Here is a 15,317-nt window from a genome sequence, read left to right as displayed (position 1 = left end):
AAACTCTATGGTGAGGTGAAGCGGAAGCATACAATCTACGGCACTTGCTTCCGGTGAAGCGCTGAATCCTGGGTAGCGGAGTGCAAACGGCCGGATGTATGCGGTAAGCTGCTCTTTCTGTATGCCAATCGTAAAAATATAACTTTCATTTTCCGGTCTTAATCGGTCTTCATTTCCGACATTTTTCTACTGAAATATAAGGCAATAATTATCAGTATCTATATTGAAGGTTCAGTTTGTTTTATATTGGGCAATAATATGCGTATAGTCATTATCAATATTAATTTTATTAATATCAATTTTGCTTATTCGATCAACTGTAGAACCATAATAACAATTATAATCCCCTAAAGGCAGCTTTATTATATATTTCCTTCATGTAATTTGTAACTCTCACTTTTGTAGTTACAGTATTTTCATTTAACGACATTGCTAGCTCATTTACGGTTTCACTGTGTTCCCTTAGTAAAACCGTTTACACCACATTGTAATCTTCTTTTAGGTATATTGCTCATTTGTTAGTCGATATCAGTAACACATAATCAATCAATAATAAAAATGAACATAATGTATCACCTGTTATATTTTCACAACTTCTACCAATATATGCATCTATACAGTTACTGTTTCCCGGAGCGCTATGCTGGATAAGCGGCTGAAATGTGGACGGTTTTCATGTCCCTGTCATGCTGGTATAGCTGGTTCCGTTTTACGTGAAATAGGCGGATTCTGGTAGCTTAACTGTCTTCTATGCCAGTAGGAAAATCACGGAAGTTGAAATAGGATAATAGCATATTTGTATTGCCTTTGCGACATTAAGGCAATCACTGTACTGGTGACATATTATCATTAGCATAAGCAGATATCATATGTCAAAATACGTCCAATCTCATATTTCTTTTTGCAGGATTTCCTTTTTTTTACAAGTCTTAATAATAGTCCGCTTGTTTCATTGTCAACAGAGCGAAGCAGCTCTCATAATAATACAGATGAGGATTCACCTGAGGAAACAGTGTTCTCTTACAACGGGTATGTCAAATAAGACTAACTTGTATCGAGTACAAATGTTTTGGTTTTTATTTATATTAAAACAGGTCAAGTAAGTTGAACGGGTGGGGAGTTAAAGTTTAATTTGGATAAGTGTAATTTGGTTACTAAATTAATTAAATCTATAAAATAGAATATCTTGCATGAACGGCACGTAGAACAATCGAATAAATGGAATTTTAAGTAGCTTGTCAATTAATCCGGTTCAGTAACAATGATCAGGTAATGACTGAGTGTGCTTGGTTATGTGACATTAATATGACTCCTTGGCGGCATTTTTCTCTTCATTCTAAATAATAATAGATTCTTTATCTAGTTGATGTAAAAGAATATATCTTCATCTTTAGGAAGTACTTTCCTTCATCTTTGACTGGTACAGATGAAATCGGAACAGGATATACAGGGGAGAAATGAAGTTTCAGGTAATGGATTTCGGTTTTAAATGTCAAAATTGCTCCTACTGTGCTAAAACGTTTTTTTTTTATATATAATAGGTGCATAGTTGAACATTGAATTCACTTTTCTAAATCATTATTTCGTCGGCAGAAGTTTCCCTGCATCTGTGCGATCATCACAACAGCGCTGTCAGTGATTTGGTACATTCACATAACCGGCCTTATTGGAGTCCATGTTACACTGGATAAGAGACTGCATGGCTATATCAGGATCACACCAGTACAAATGAACCAGGTAAGGTAAACAAAAGAGGTTTTTTGTTGGGTATAGATCAGCTATTGCCTTGGTCCCCACCTAAAAAGGCTGGGCTAGGCAGGTCCCAGAGCAATCTGGGGTTAAGGGCCTTGCTCAAGGGCACAGTGATCAAATTACTTTGTTGACCCTGAGATTCAAACTGGTGACCTCCGATCGTAAGCAATGTGTTCTGACTCGCTGAGCTACACACTGCTTCCTGGTAGTATTACTTCAGTCTGTATCACAGGTGAAAATCCCATTTTCATCCATCCATCCATTCAGTTGATTGATCAGGTCTAATTGTTTATCGAATACTGGTCCCCACGATATTTATTTCTCACTCCAGTACCTAGATATCCACCCCAAAGAATGTGCATTAGTATCCAGCTCGGGTCAGATGCTGAAGTCCAGCATGGGCAAGGAAATAGACCAGGCTGAGTTTGTGATCCGGATGAACAACGCGCCTACTGTGGGATATGAACAGGATGTTGGGAGCAGAACCAATCTCCGTGTGGTGTCTCACACCAGTGTGCCGCTGTTACTCAAGAAGGAGAAGTACTACTTTCAGCAGTCTGCAAGTACCGTTTATGTTGTTTGGGGCCCGGAAAAGAATATGCGTCAAGATGGCAAAGGCAGGATTTTTAACGCTCTCTGGAGAGTGGCCACGAAATACCCCAACGTTAAACTGTATGTGATGACCAGGCAGAAGATTCAGTATTGTGACAGTATTTTTCAGAAGGAAACTGGGAAAAACAGGTACATACTCAGTATGATTAGATGTATTTTTTAGGATGAGGGTAGCTCTCTGATGAGCACTCACAGTTATGGTTGAGTGTCTAAGTTGTTTTAATGTCTCAATTTCAACTGTAGGAAAAGCTCAAATGTTTGTATATTCCCTGCCTCTTTTTATAAAGGTAAACATGACTGCCTAGATTCTGGCTGCATATGGGTTGTATACTAAGCACAATTTCTTTTCTATAGAATGAGGTCTGGGGCCTTCCTAAGCACTGGCTTCTTTACCATGGTACTGGCGATGGAAATGTGTGACAGCATTCAAGTTTACGGGATGATCGATGATAATTACTGCAGGTAGGTCTGATGATCGTTCAGGGAAACCTGTGACATGAGCGAAGAAACAGTTCAGATCTAAGATAAGATAAGATTTTGTTTATTGATCCCAGCAGTAAAATCTCATGCATGTGGCAGCAATGAATGTAAGGTTCAAACAAACATACTGCAGCGACAGGCAGATTAGGGCTTCGCAAGAAAGGCAAATGACAGGGAGACTTCTTTGCTGGGAAGACCACGCTCTTTTGTTACACTCCTTATGAGGATTATAACAGGCACCCAGTGAGCGCTGAACTGAACACACCAGGGAAACACATAGAGGTCAGACACTGGACGGTAAAAATCACACGTGGTGGGTAATTTATACAATGCTAATGACATGCGAGGATTGGACCGGGTTTACACAAGACACAGGCAAACACACACACACAACAACAGGAGTGTGCAACAAGTATTAACAGTAACACAGCAAGGGGCTACTTAGAATTACTCATGGGGCAATGCTGGAACAAGCACACCCTGCCAGGGCTATAATGTACAGCAAATCAAGAGAAAGTGCAAAGACACTACACTTAGAGCAGGGAAGTAAACAAAGTGCAAACAAATTCAAAAAGCACACAAACAACATTCTAAAGTGGAATAGTAAAATAAGAAGTTAATGGAAAGTATACGTTCGATTATGCATAACTACAATTATATGAATACATGTGTATGTGTTCTAGTCTTGTTGTTTTGAATGCTTTAAAGTTTCAAACCCATAGAAAATCTGTTTTAAAACACAATATGAAGTTACTGTAAAATCACCCGATTGGGTTAAATTGCTAAAGTGATTGGTTGAATTTTTACGGTCATTTCACTTTACACTGGTGTAAAATGAAAGTACAGTCATGCTGCTACGTTCACCAAAAGTGGCAACGCAATGCAACATTTATAGTACAATATGTAAAAACAAAGTGTGATTAAATAAATAACTGAATAGTATAAATCACTTGATGGAAGTGAGGTTTGTATATGTGAGCCATGTGTGTCATTGCAGCAAGGCGAACCACACGGTGGCCCCATACCACTACTACGAAAAGTACCCTGCCAATGAGTGCTCAATCTACCGCGTCCACGAGAGGGCGCACCGCGGGGGCCACCGCTACATCACCGAAAAGACCATCTACGGCAGGTGGGCCTCACAGAGAAAGATCCGGTTCAAACATCCAGCCTGGACAGAGCTGGAAAAGCTGGAGTGAATGCCTATATACAGGGTTCCTATGCAGAATGGAAAGGTATGGAATTTGATTTTGGTGTTTTCCAACTCTGGATAAGTATGGGAAAAGGAAGTATCAAAGTATTTCTGTGTTTCTAGAGTATTGCAAAGAATTGGCCTACTGTGTATTTCTAAAAAAAAAAAAAAAAAAAAAAATCTGATTTTAATGTTTTTGATTCAATCAACAATATGACCTGGTTGTCATTGTCTAAATTGCAAAGGGATCACACTGACAGGTGTGTCTGTGTGCTGGGTGCTTGATTTATCTCCAGCGAGAAATACTGATGTAGGATATCTTGCAATTTACAATGCTCACATGTTTGACTTGCCACTACCAAATGTGTTAGCTAAGGATCCCAAATTTAAACGGAAAGCAAAATGCTTTGACATTTGGAACACGGATGAGTTTTTTTTTAGCCACGTGGGGGGCAGAAGCGATGCAGTCTAGTCGCAGCCAGCAGTCTAGTCGCAGCCAGTGTTGGACCCTGGTACGGAGAAGATTGCCCAGGGCGGCATCTTCTGAAGGGGAACCGAATGGGAAGTGTGAAGGAACCCTGTGTGTGATTTCCCTAACCCTAACCCTGTGTGTGATTTCCCTAACCCTAACCCTGTGTGTGATTTCCCTAACCCTAACCCTGTGTGTGATTTCCCTAACCCTAACCCTGTGTGTGATTTCCCTAACCCTAACCCTGTGTGTGATTTCCCTAACCCTGTGTGTGATTTCCCTAACCCTAACCCTGTGTGTGATTTCCTTTTGGTCTCTGCACTTCAACCAGAGGATATTGCTTGGATGGCTATTTATGAAAACAACCGTATGATTTCGACTACAGAGATTTCCAAACTCAGTCCTTACTCTAGTCGTTTTACTTCTTCTGTTGTATTTATTTGATTTATATAAAAAGAGACAACCAGTTTGATAAGTGAGATGTGTTTTCCAGAAACTGAAGGAAAAGTTTACAAAAAAAATATAGACATCACCTGACCGCTATTTCTTATATCTAGACGGTATGTTGGTTTATGATGCATTAAAAAACGTCCATGGATATCCATGGATAGATAAATTGTTTTACATATTAACAGTGTTTTTTGACAGCAATGTAACAACAGTTTTTTGTGCGTTTTAACCCTATTTGGTAATGTTGTGCTGTTACACAAGATACATTCTCGCAATGATATTCTATATTGAAAGTATCGGTCATGCCTACAGACTGATATTTGTTAGTTTATCTTATGGGTAGCAGCTCAGTGGCTCAGTGTGAAGCCCTGTAGCCTCAAACCTCCAGAGCTGGGAATTGAGGCGATGCATGTTCTCCCCATGTCTCTGTCCATTTGCTCAGGGTTTTCTGTTTTCTCCTGAAATCCAAAGACATACAGGCAGTTAGGTAAACTGCTGTCTCTAAATTGTCTTTTGTGTGTATGTGTGTGGGGGGGTTTGCATAGATCACATTTGAGGACCAAATTGTCCCCAAAGTGTAGTAAAACCTGAAATGTTTTCAATCAAATTGCAATCAATATGGTAAAAATGCCAAAAGTCTTGTATTTCGGTTGGTTACTTATGGTAAAGGTTAGGGATGGGTAGGGGTTAAGGGTATCGTGATTGGGATTAGGGTTTTTCCTATAGAAATGAATGGACGGTCCCCATTTAGACAGGAAGACCAACTTGTGTGTGTGTGTGTGTGGATTAGGTTTATATTACATTGTGGGGACCAAATGTCCCCCCACAAAGTGATAAAAGCCTGTTATTTGAATGTTGTGGGGACAGTTTTTCAGGTCCCCACAAATATCTGTGAATGCAATCAAAAAAGTAAAAATGCCAAAAGCCTTGTATTTTCATATTTTGTTTGGCTACTTATGGTTAAGGGTAGCCAATGGAGAGTCCCCACAAAGATATGACTACGTGTGTGTGTGCGTGTGCGTGTGCGTGTGCGTGTGCGTGTGCGCGTGCGCGTGATCGATTAGTACCTCACCCAAGGTGTTCTCTGTTAATTGTGGTGGGTTTCATGTCTGATAAAAATATGTCAGTTGAATTTATTTTGACGTATAAAGTTACTACTAGATACACAGTGGTTTTAGACTACCGTTTAAGTATATCACTGCATTGGTTGCTCATTCTTTGCTATATTACATTTATTTTTCTGTAACTATCTACCAGAAAAGGTTTTTGATGATTATATGCTATTCTGAAATAGCGGGAAGGAGCCAGAAGCAGCCGTATAGTTTTAATGGTGATTGTAGCCCCAGGTAGAGCTTCCAGTATGACCTTTATCTACATTACATAATTACCTCTCATTCACGCTGACATGCGCTGAATTATTTGAAAAGCTAACCACACTAGAAACAAAACATTTCTGTAATTTTTTTTTGTTGTATTTATTGTATTATGGTGTTTAAATTCAATGTCAAGATCAAATGGTTGTATCAGTGTAGATATAACTCTTTGTCACCTATCTGTTGCTGCTGTTTTTGTAGTTCTGTTTTTGTGTGATGCAATTGAGAATATTTTTTAGTGAATTCTTGTACATTGCAGTTTGGGGAAAATGGAAAAAGCAGTTTAAAAAAACAGATTTAAAGGTACCATAAGAAATGTTAGAAAAATGATGATGTATTAACTTGTGACTGACGAAATATATTCAGAGCTGAAATGATATAATTTAATAGTCCTGTATATTATTATACAGTATTACTGTGTATTGTCTGGGCCCCCTGTGTAGCTTGGCCAGTTTCTAAAGGAAGTTCCATATGTAAAAAGTGTATTTACATTTTGTTAGTCTGTTTGATACTATCCTGTTAATGTGGGTGGAAACATAATATACAGCTGTGGAAAAAATGAAGAGACCACAGCACAAGTTTTTGTTTCACTCATTTCTCAACTTATGGGTGTGTGTCTGTGAATAATATATATTTTTTGCAAACTGCAGCCTGGTTCTTCTCTGTTTCTCATTAATGAAGGGCTTCTTCCTTACTTTATGGGACTTCAGTCCTGCTTCTAGGAGCCTGATACAAACTGTCCTAGCAGTGCACTTCACACCTGCACTTAATGTTTCCCATTCCTCTTGAAGGTCACTTGATGTCTTCCTACGATTCACAAGAAACTGTCAGATAAGTTAATGGTCATCTCTTGCATTAGAATATCGTTTACCTGACTGGTTTCTTGTCCTTCCCAATGTCTCCTGCTTCATCTTGCTCTTGTATACCGCTGTCTTAGAAGTTTTAAACCTAGAAGCAACCTGCTGCACAGTGTAGTCTTCTGCCACGAAAGCCAGGATTAAACCAGGATTTAAAAATGCAGATTTGTTTAAAAAATATACAGTGGTCTCTTAAGTTTTTCCAAAACTGTATATCCTACCTGCCAGAGACCAAAAAATACAAATTTGAAGATTTGAAAATCCTTTTATTTGCTACATTCAAAAATTACAAGAAATTTGTTTTGGTAGATACACAATTTAAACATACTGTCATACTGTTAGAATAGCAGTACCAAGTTTCATAAAAAGACCATCTGTAATACCATCTGCACGTTTACTATTTTTGCCATTGCTCATATAATTGGATTTTAACATTTTTTCATAGTAAGTATTACTCTTAAAAATACATTAATTCCTGGTGTTGTTTTTGAAAACGGTGCAGAGAAATCTTTGTCCACATGAAGGGGGCTCTTGTGACTCTGCACCATAGCCTGCCAGATTTTTACTTTGGGTTTCGCCCCTGTCTCTGTCATTGCGGACTTTGCATGTTCTCCCAAGTACAGACCAATTCGCACCCCCTCACGGCAACGGTATTCCCCGATGGCAGTGGCCTCTTTCAGCAGAATAATGCACCCTGCCACTCTGCAGAAATTGTTCCGGAATGGTTTGCGGAACACGAAATAGAGTTCAAGATGTTGACTTGGCCAACAGATTCCCCAGATCTCAATCTGATCAAGCTTCTGTGGGACGTGCTGGACAAAAGGTCTGATTTATGGAGGCTCCACCTTGCAACGTACAGGATGTCTGGGTGCAAGATACCACAGCTAGACTCTTTCAGAGATCTTGTGGAGTCCGTGCCTTGACGGGTTAGAGCTGTTTTGGCAACACAAGTGGGACATGCACAATATTAGGCAGGTGGTTTTAATGTTATGGCTCACTCAGAAAAAAAGGTACCAATTTGTACCTTTGCTTGTCACTGGGGCAGGGGCTAATTGATTCACCTGAACCTGGAGCCGATCACAAAATGGTGACAGTCAGCCTTTGCAGAGGCATCGAATTTAATAGATTTTTTGAAGAAAAGATAAAATTACTGACTTGCATAACATTAAATAAGCTTTCAAAATGTTTAAAAATTAATTAGCGGCAGACACATATTAGTAGATATACAGTACAGGCCAAAAGTTTGGACACACCTTCTCATTCAATGTGTTTTCTTTATTTTCATGATCATTTACATTGGTAGATTCTCACTGAAGGCATCAAAACTATGAATGAACACATGTGGAGTTATGTACTTAACAAAAAAGGTGAAATAACTGAAAACATGTTTTATATTCTAGTTTCTTCAAAATAGCCACCCTTTGCTCTGATTACTGCTTTGCACACTATTGGCATTCTCTCGATGAGCTTCAAGAGGTAGTCACCTGAAATGGTTTTCCAACAGTCTTGAAGGAGTTCCCAGAGGTGTTTAGCACTTGTTGGCCCCTTTGCCTTCACTCTGCGGTCCAGCTCACCCCAAACCATCTCGATTGGGTTCAGGTCCGGTGACTGTGGAGGCCAGGTCATCTGCCGCAGCACTCCATCACTCTCCTTCTTGGTCAAATAGCCCTTACACAGCCTGGAGGTGTGTTTGGGGTCATTGTCCTGTTGAAAAATAAATGATCGTCCAACTAAACGCAAACCCCATTGATAAAGCAAGAAATTCCACTAATTAACCCTGATAAGGCACACCTGTGAAGTGAAAACCATTTCAGGTGACTACCTCTTGAAGCTCATCAAGAGAATGCCAAGAGTGTGCAAAGCAGTAATCAGAGCAAAGGGTGGCCATTTTGAAGAAACTAGAATATAAAACATGTTTTCAGTTATTTCACCTTTTTTGTTAAGTACATAACTCCACATGTGTTCATTCATAGTTTTGATGCCTTCAGTGAGAATCTACCAATGTAAATGGTCATGAAAATAAAGAAAACACATTGAATGAGAAGGTGTGTCCAAACTTTTGGCCTGTACTGTACGTTTGTGTACATGATCGTGTCAATCGAACTGAGATATTTAAATAATTTCTTTGGGTGATCGCACGTAAAACTTGAGTAAAACCACGAGAGAGAACTTTAATCAGGCACAATATGTATTGGGCATATCAGTCCGCTGCCGTTTTACGTCATCGGGTCATGCAATATATCACGATGACGCGGCCCAGGTCCCTCCCTCTCTGTTGCAGGAATATGGAGGAATGAGTTCTACTGATTAAATTACTTAAATGCTGATCCATTTACTGATGCGAAAAGACCAAGGTCTTTAACCCGTAAGTACCATTATGGTTACTGTGTATTGGCACGTTTAGCGGCGTATTGACTGTGCGCGGTCACTTGCGGTATAGATAACGGGATCATAACGGCGGCGCGCTTGTTTTTCACACCCAGCGTTTAGATCATACTGTTTTTTTGCCGAAGTTTATATGATTATTACACTTGATCCACTTCTTGCACAAATCTGTTTTTTCGTGAACGTTTTGATTTTTGTGTATTGCTTGATATTTGTCTAAAACGATGTAAATTGCAGTCTCCGCATACGACTTCTGGTATATATATATATGTATATTTTAATGAGTTTCTGATGTAAAAACAAAAAAACGAAGTGAAAGCGAATATTCTTGTATTGTACTGTGCTGTGTAGCATATATAGGGCTTTGCAGAGGAATATGGTATATATAACACAAGGTTAAATAGACTTGAGGTTTCACTTAATATTTATCGAGGTAGCACGCCAATATAGTAGAATGTGGAGTAAGGATACTTTAACTAGTATGTAATTGGTAAACGAGTATGTTTTAATAATTACATTTTAATAACATAAAGACCTAGGCTAAAATGTTAACGTTATGGTCAAACCGATGGTAAAGTGCGTGCGTGTGTGTGTAGGTCCAGGTATACCATACCTTGTGGGGACCAAATGTCCTCACAACGTGGTGATTACCCGTTTTTTTTTTGTTTTTTTTTTTTACCTTATGGGAAACCTCCATTTAATAAAAATCCGTGACTGCAATGAAAAAACTTAAAAAACTATAAAAAAAAAAAAAAAACTTGTATTTTGTTTGGTTCTTATGATTACGGTTATGGTTAGGGCTGGGTAGGGGTTAAGGTTGTCATAGTTAGCATTAGCATTTTCCCCATAGAAATAAATGAGCGGTCCCCAAAAAGATATGATTACACGACTGTATGGTGTGTGTGTGTATTATAATTCATTAAAAGGTTCTGCACTTGAAACTGATGATTTTTACAATTAAATTTGTTGTGCATTTTCTTTGTAGGGACCAAAAGAAACGTTAAGGCTGAAAAGATGTGAATTTAGATTTAATACAGCATGGGACAAAGGCCAATAGATAAGGTAAGATGGATATTATATGGTAAAATGGACATTATAGGTGCGAAAATTTGCAGCCAGTTTTTTGTGTATAATGTTTCGTATGAAATATAATCTCTATCACTATTGTTTTATCAGTTTATACAAATATATGAAATATTGTGTATATGTATTGTATATGTATATTGTAACAGAATGTATTTGTTTTAATTTAACAAACAATACTTAGTGACTAGATCTTTGCAAGAACAGCATTATAAATTAGAATAGAATATCTTTGTCATTGAGCATGTACAACAAAATTCTTAAAGTGTACCACTGTACCATACAATAGAAAACTTTTACATTTTATAAATATACATTTTTATGAAATATGGAAAAAGGGGTTTCCTAAACACTTTGACAAACTTGTATGTAAATGAATAATACGTATTTATGATCTGCAACACACCTTATTTAAAACACCAGAATGTTTATGTTTATGTACAGCAATGCAAAGCTAACTAACAGTGTGCTAATTCTGTGGATGGCGGTACACATGTTAGCAGAGCAGTATGCAGTGGAGGTGGGGGCGGCCAAAGTGAGAGAGGCCCCTGGAAACGACAAAGCCACCCCTGCCACATTTTTCATGTAGTTTTTACTTTTGAACTGTCACAGGTCAGAGATCATGTACTGACAGGCTGGATGTGGATCTGGGATCTGCGTGTTGTGAGTCGTGAGTTTGCATGTGTGTGGTGTTCTGACCCCGTGTCCTTCGCTCTGCGCTCATGAATCACTCTCTGTGGCAGCATGGTCAGCAGAGGCAGAAGATCATCCTGGCTACCATCTTCCTGATAACGACACTGCTGATACTGTTCAGCTCCAACAGCAGCAGTGAGATTTACAGCCCTTTCCATAACAGCTTCCACCATAAAGTTATGTTCACGGATCTTAAAAAGTGGGCGGGCAAGGAGGGCTATGTAGCGGTCTACGGCAACAAGGTACCGTCAGGAGCTATTCAGCAACCATTCCCTAAACCATACATGTGTCATTGAATCTCGATACTGAGCCTGACAACTGTCCATAGTTGTAGTTTAGAAAAAAAAATGTGTTGCATGTCATCAGTTTTCAGTTTTGCAGAATGTATACACAAAACTTTTCTTCCTGTTAGTGTAACGCAAGCTAAAACCCTGGGGTCCTTTAAATCAGAGCTAGATAAGATTTTAACCCTGAGCTATTAGTGAAGTTCTCCCAAAACGAGCTTGATGGTTCGAATGGCCTCCTCTCATTTGTAAATTTCTTATGTTCTTAATTTTACTTTGTAGTAAATACACTAAGAGCAATACTTTCATAACGTAACTTTAGGATGGACTGCTCTAAATGAGCTGCTGATTGGATTTCCAGTTAATTATTTATAGTGATATGGAGTGTCTCTCCATCATTTCTTCAGTTGTAAAAGCCACTGGATTGATTCACTGAGGGCTTTTATAGAGGATATTAGATTAACTGTCTGTTGCTGAGAAGACACTTCTGTGCTGCGACCAAATGAACATGCTGATTGTTATGCTGGGGTAACACTTTGAAACGAGAGACTAAATGCTTGTTTTGGGTTCTGCCCTCCGATAGAGCATGACCCTGCATTGTCGCCAGTGTGCACTGGTCACCAGCTCCAGTCACATCCTGGGCACTGGTGCTGGAGATGAGATTGACCAGACGGAGTGTGTGATTCGTATGAACGATGCACCCACCACGGGCTTTGAGCCGGACGTGGGCAATCGCAGCACGCTGCGCGTGGTGGCCCACTCCAGCGTGTTCCGGGTAGCCCGCCACCCCAGCGAGTTCCTCAACAAGACCCCAGACCTTGTCGTTGTGTATTGGGCCCCCCCCACCATGATCGGGAAGGACTCCAAAAGCACCCTCTTCCGCCTGATCCAAAGGGTCAGCATGACCTTCTCCAACCTGTCCAGTTTCACCATCGCTCCCAGCAAGATGCGCAAATTCGACAGCCTGTTCCAGAAGGAAACAGGCCGGGACAGGTGAGGAGGAACAAAACAGGGTTGGATAAGAAAATTCTAAGGGTTCAGGCACCCTTGAAAAGGGGATGTGTATGATTTGTATGGCATTTTGATATCTTAACATCTGAGTCATCAAATGTTTCTTCGTCTGATGATATATTTGATTTACAAGCTGCCTTAATCTCTGCAGGGCGAAATCTCGATCTTGGCTAAGCACCGGGTGGTTTACCATGGTGATCGCCATCGAAATTTGTGACAGCATTCATGTGTATGGCATGGTTCCTCCTAATTACTGTGTGTAAGTAGGACATTTTTTCCAGCATTGCCTATAAGAAGCTGCCAGTCTTGCAAATGTTAACAGAAGAAGTTACCTCAGTTGCACGGAGAGGGAATGTGAAATGTGGTGCAGTGTCTTTTATCAAGGTGACCTCCTCTGTGCAGAGCATTATAATTTACTAAAGTAAGATTGCAAGGTGCACAACACAGTTCCTCCATGGAAGAGACCTTGTTACTTTAAAAAGTTTGTGATTGGTCAGTGGAATTGTTAATGCAGTATCAGTGAATCTAAAAAGGGCCAACTCCGTTAACCATTTTATTTATATGGTACTTTGGATACCCTGAAATAAAGGCTTTTCTCAGAAGGGTGCCAAAAATAACTAAATTGGCATTAAAGAATGTTGTTTGTTGTTTATCTTAAAATATTCATTATTTAGAATAGACAAAATGTAAAAACAAGACAAAATATATAATATCTGTTTAATTTGTGTTAATTTGAGCGTTGAAATCCACAGTTTGTTTGAGATGGAAAATAGATTGACTAAATTTGAAAGGAAGTCAGGCTGCTAATTAAATGTTTAAAATAGAAATTATTACTTTCAGCACTAATCTCGAGTCCTGATTAATAGCTTTTCATAACCATCACATATATTGCATTACAAAGCCGTTGATAAATACCTTGCTGAAGTTCCATCTCATAATCTGGGTTAATATGCAAATAGCAACAGACGCTCACTATTGCAAAGAAAAAATTGCAAAAGTTAGGTGCTGTCTTTTTCTATCTGCACACATACCATCAGCTAATTTATTTTTTGGCTTAATTTCATTAACATTGCACAATAATTTGTTTTTCAGCATTTTGTTTGCATTATGTGTTTTTTGCACCTTGTCTGTTTGGCACTAAATTTGTTTGTCTAGGAGCAATGTACTTTGCTGCTGTATGCGTCAGAATTTCCTCCTGGGACCAATAATGTTCATCTAATTTATTTTCACAGAACGGGGCCCCACCCAAAACGCAAAATGCCATACCACTACTATAAGCCAAGGGGCCCAGACGAATGCCTGACTTATCTGCAGAACGAAAGAGGGCGTATGGGAAACCATCATCGCTTCATTACTGAGAAGCAAGTGTTTGCGCGCTGGGCCAAGCTTTACAACATCACCTTTTCCCATCCGAGGTGGTGATGCAAGGAATGGTTCTACGTCCGCGCAGCCTAGGGTAGGTGATAGAGCAGGACACTGGCTACGTCCAGACCCTTCTAGATCCCATTCACACAAATGTATTAAATCACGACCTAAGATCTGCTAACCAGGAGATATGTGGGTGGGTTGGTTTGATTTCTTATGGTGTTCTTGCTGGGTTTACCCGGAACACAGGGAATGCCATAGATCAAGTAATAATGTATGGGGAACTATCAGAATAGAAGGTAAGAGCCATGTTAGTAGGCCCTCCACAAGCACTGAATGTTTCATTGTTTAAAACTAGAAAAAAGCTATGAATTTGAGAATGTGTTCATTTCTCTGAAAGTAGGACTTTCTGAGATTGACTAATGATTTGTAAATAAGAATTATATACGTTGATTTCCTAAAGATGTATTTTTACATGTTTATAGTTTTTTGACTGATGTTGGAAAAACTACTTACCACTGAAACAAATGGCATTTTGGGAAAATTCTTAGACACTGAATGTAATGAAGTAAGTAACCAACATGTGATGTTTGAACAAATCACCAAAACCTTTTGTACTTACTGTGTGATTTCATTTGGTCACATGCCTTATCCACATACCCATGGTTGCTCACAGTGCTAATATTTTAGCATCTGTGTACAGATTATTCTTTGTTGACAAGAATCCATGAAGTGTCATTGTCTGGCAGTATGACTACAAATGTACTATTCCATCTGATACTTGATTCTACAAGTTTGTTAATGTACACATATATGCTGTTTTGTGACAATAGGTGAGAATTGTGGAAGAAGAATGTTACTATTATGAAACTTTTTGTTCTACTTTACAGAACAATGTTAGTTGTAAAAGGCATGCAGATATTGAAATGAATGATATAATGTTTTTGAGAACATTATTTGTTATTGGTTGTTTCATTTGATTGTAATAAGTGTCCAAATAACACATAGAGGTGCACTGATCCGATATTCGGATCGGTATCGGCACCGATCCAGACCTATTAGACAGATTGGGTATCGGCCATATGTGACTGATCCACATCCGATACTTTGGCAGTCTGTAAAAAGAGAGCTCATATTTCTTGTTAAATCTATTTGTACAATCAATCGCACAACAGCTCTTTCCTATTTTAGATGTGTTTTTGCGGCATTCCAGCTGAACATTAACGCTGCCCCTCAGTCTATTGGACACTCAGTGGTTGTGAGCGCGGTGACTTCCGCCTGCTGTGATGTCATGTGCATAGCCTTCACAGT

General features: G+C 39.2%; 3 protein-coding genes across 6 annotated transcripts in view; all 3 read left to right on the top strand.

The window, feature by feature from the left end:
- usp20 (ubiquitin specific peptidase 20) overlaps positions 1-15,317 on the top strand; it is a 161,149-nt gene that overhangs the window by 89,304 nt on the left and 56,528 nt on the right. The window lies entirely within an intron of this gene.
- On the top strand, positions 13-4,043 carry st6galnac4 (ST6 (alpha-N-acetyl-neuraminyl-2,3-beta-galactosyl-1,3)-N-acetylgalactosaminide alpha-2,6-sialyltransferase 4). Of its 2 annotated transcripts, XM_023807822.2 has the most exons (7): positions 13-103; positions 963-1,029; positions 1,395-1,469; positions 1,594-1,737; positions 2,084-2,493; positions 2,719-2,826; positions 3,842-4,043. In XM_023807822.2, exons 3-7 carry the CDS (start codon positions 1,458-1,460, stop codon positions 4,041-4,043), a joined length of 876 nt encoding a protein of 291 aa, XP_023663590.1. In that variant the 5' UTR covers positions 13-103; positions 963-1,029; positions 1,395-1,457. The 2 variants fall into 2 exon arrangements, with proteins under 2 accessions (XP_023663590.1, XP_023663591.1); XM_023807823.2 differs by lacking the exon at positions 13-103 and having other exon boundaries at positions 557-1,029.
- Positions 9,490-14,957, top strand: st6galnac6 (ST6 (alpha-N-acetyl-neuraminyl-2,3-beta-galactosyl-1,3)-N-acetylgalactosaminide alpha-2,6-sialyltransferase 6). 2 transcript variants are annotated; one of them, XM_023807817.2, is made up of 7 exons: positions 9,490-9,550; positions 10,556-10,632; positions 11,266-11,316; positions 11,397-11,588; positions 12,214-12,623; positions 12,793-12,900; positions 13,874-14,957. In XM_023807817.2, the coding sequence occupies exons 2-7, from the start codon at positions 10,609-10,611 to the stop codon at positions 14,061-14,063; spliced, it is 975 nt and encodes a 324-aa protein (XP_023663585.1). In that variant the 5' UTR covers positions 9,490-9,550; positions 10,556-10,608; the 3' UTR covers positions 14,064-14,957. The 2 variants fall into 2 exon arrangements, with proteins under 2 accessions (XP_023663585.1, XP_023663588.1); XM_023807820.2 differs by lacking the exon at positions 11,266-11,316.

Source organism: Paramormyrops kingsleyae, chromosome 7 (genome assembly GCF_048594095.1).
Source record: "Paramormyrops kingsleyae isolate MSU_618 chromosome 7, PKINGS_0.4, whole genome shotgun sequence".
Lineage (NCBI taxonomy): Eukaryota > Metazoa > Chordata > Actinopteri > Osteoglossiformes > Mormyridae > Paramormyrops > Paramormyrops kingsleyae.
This window is presented reverse-complemented; position numbering and strand designations above follow the sequence as displayed.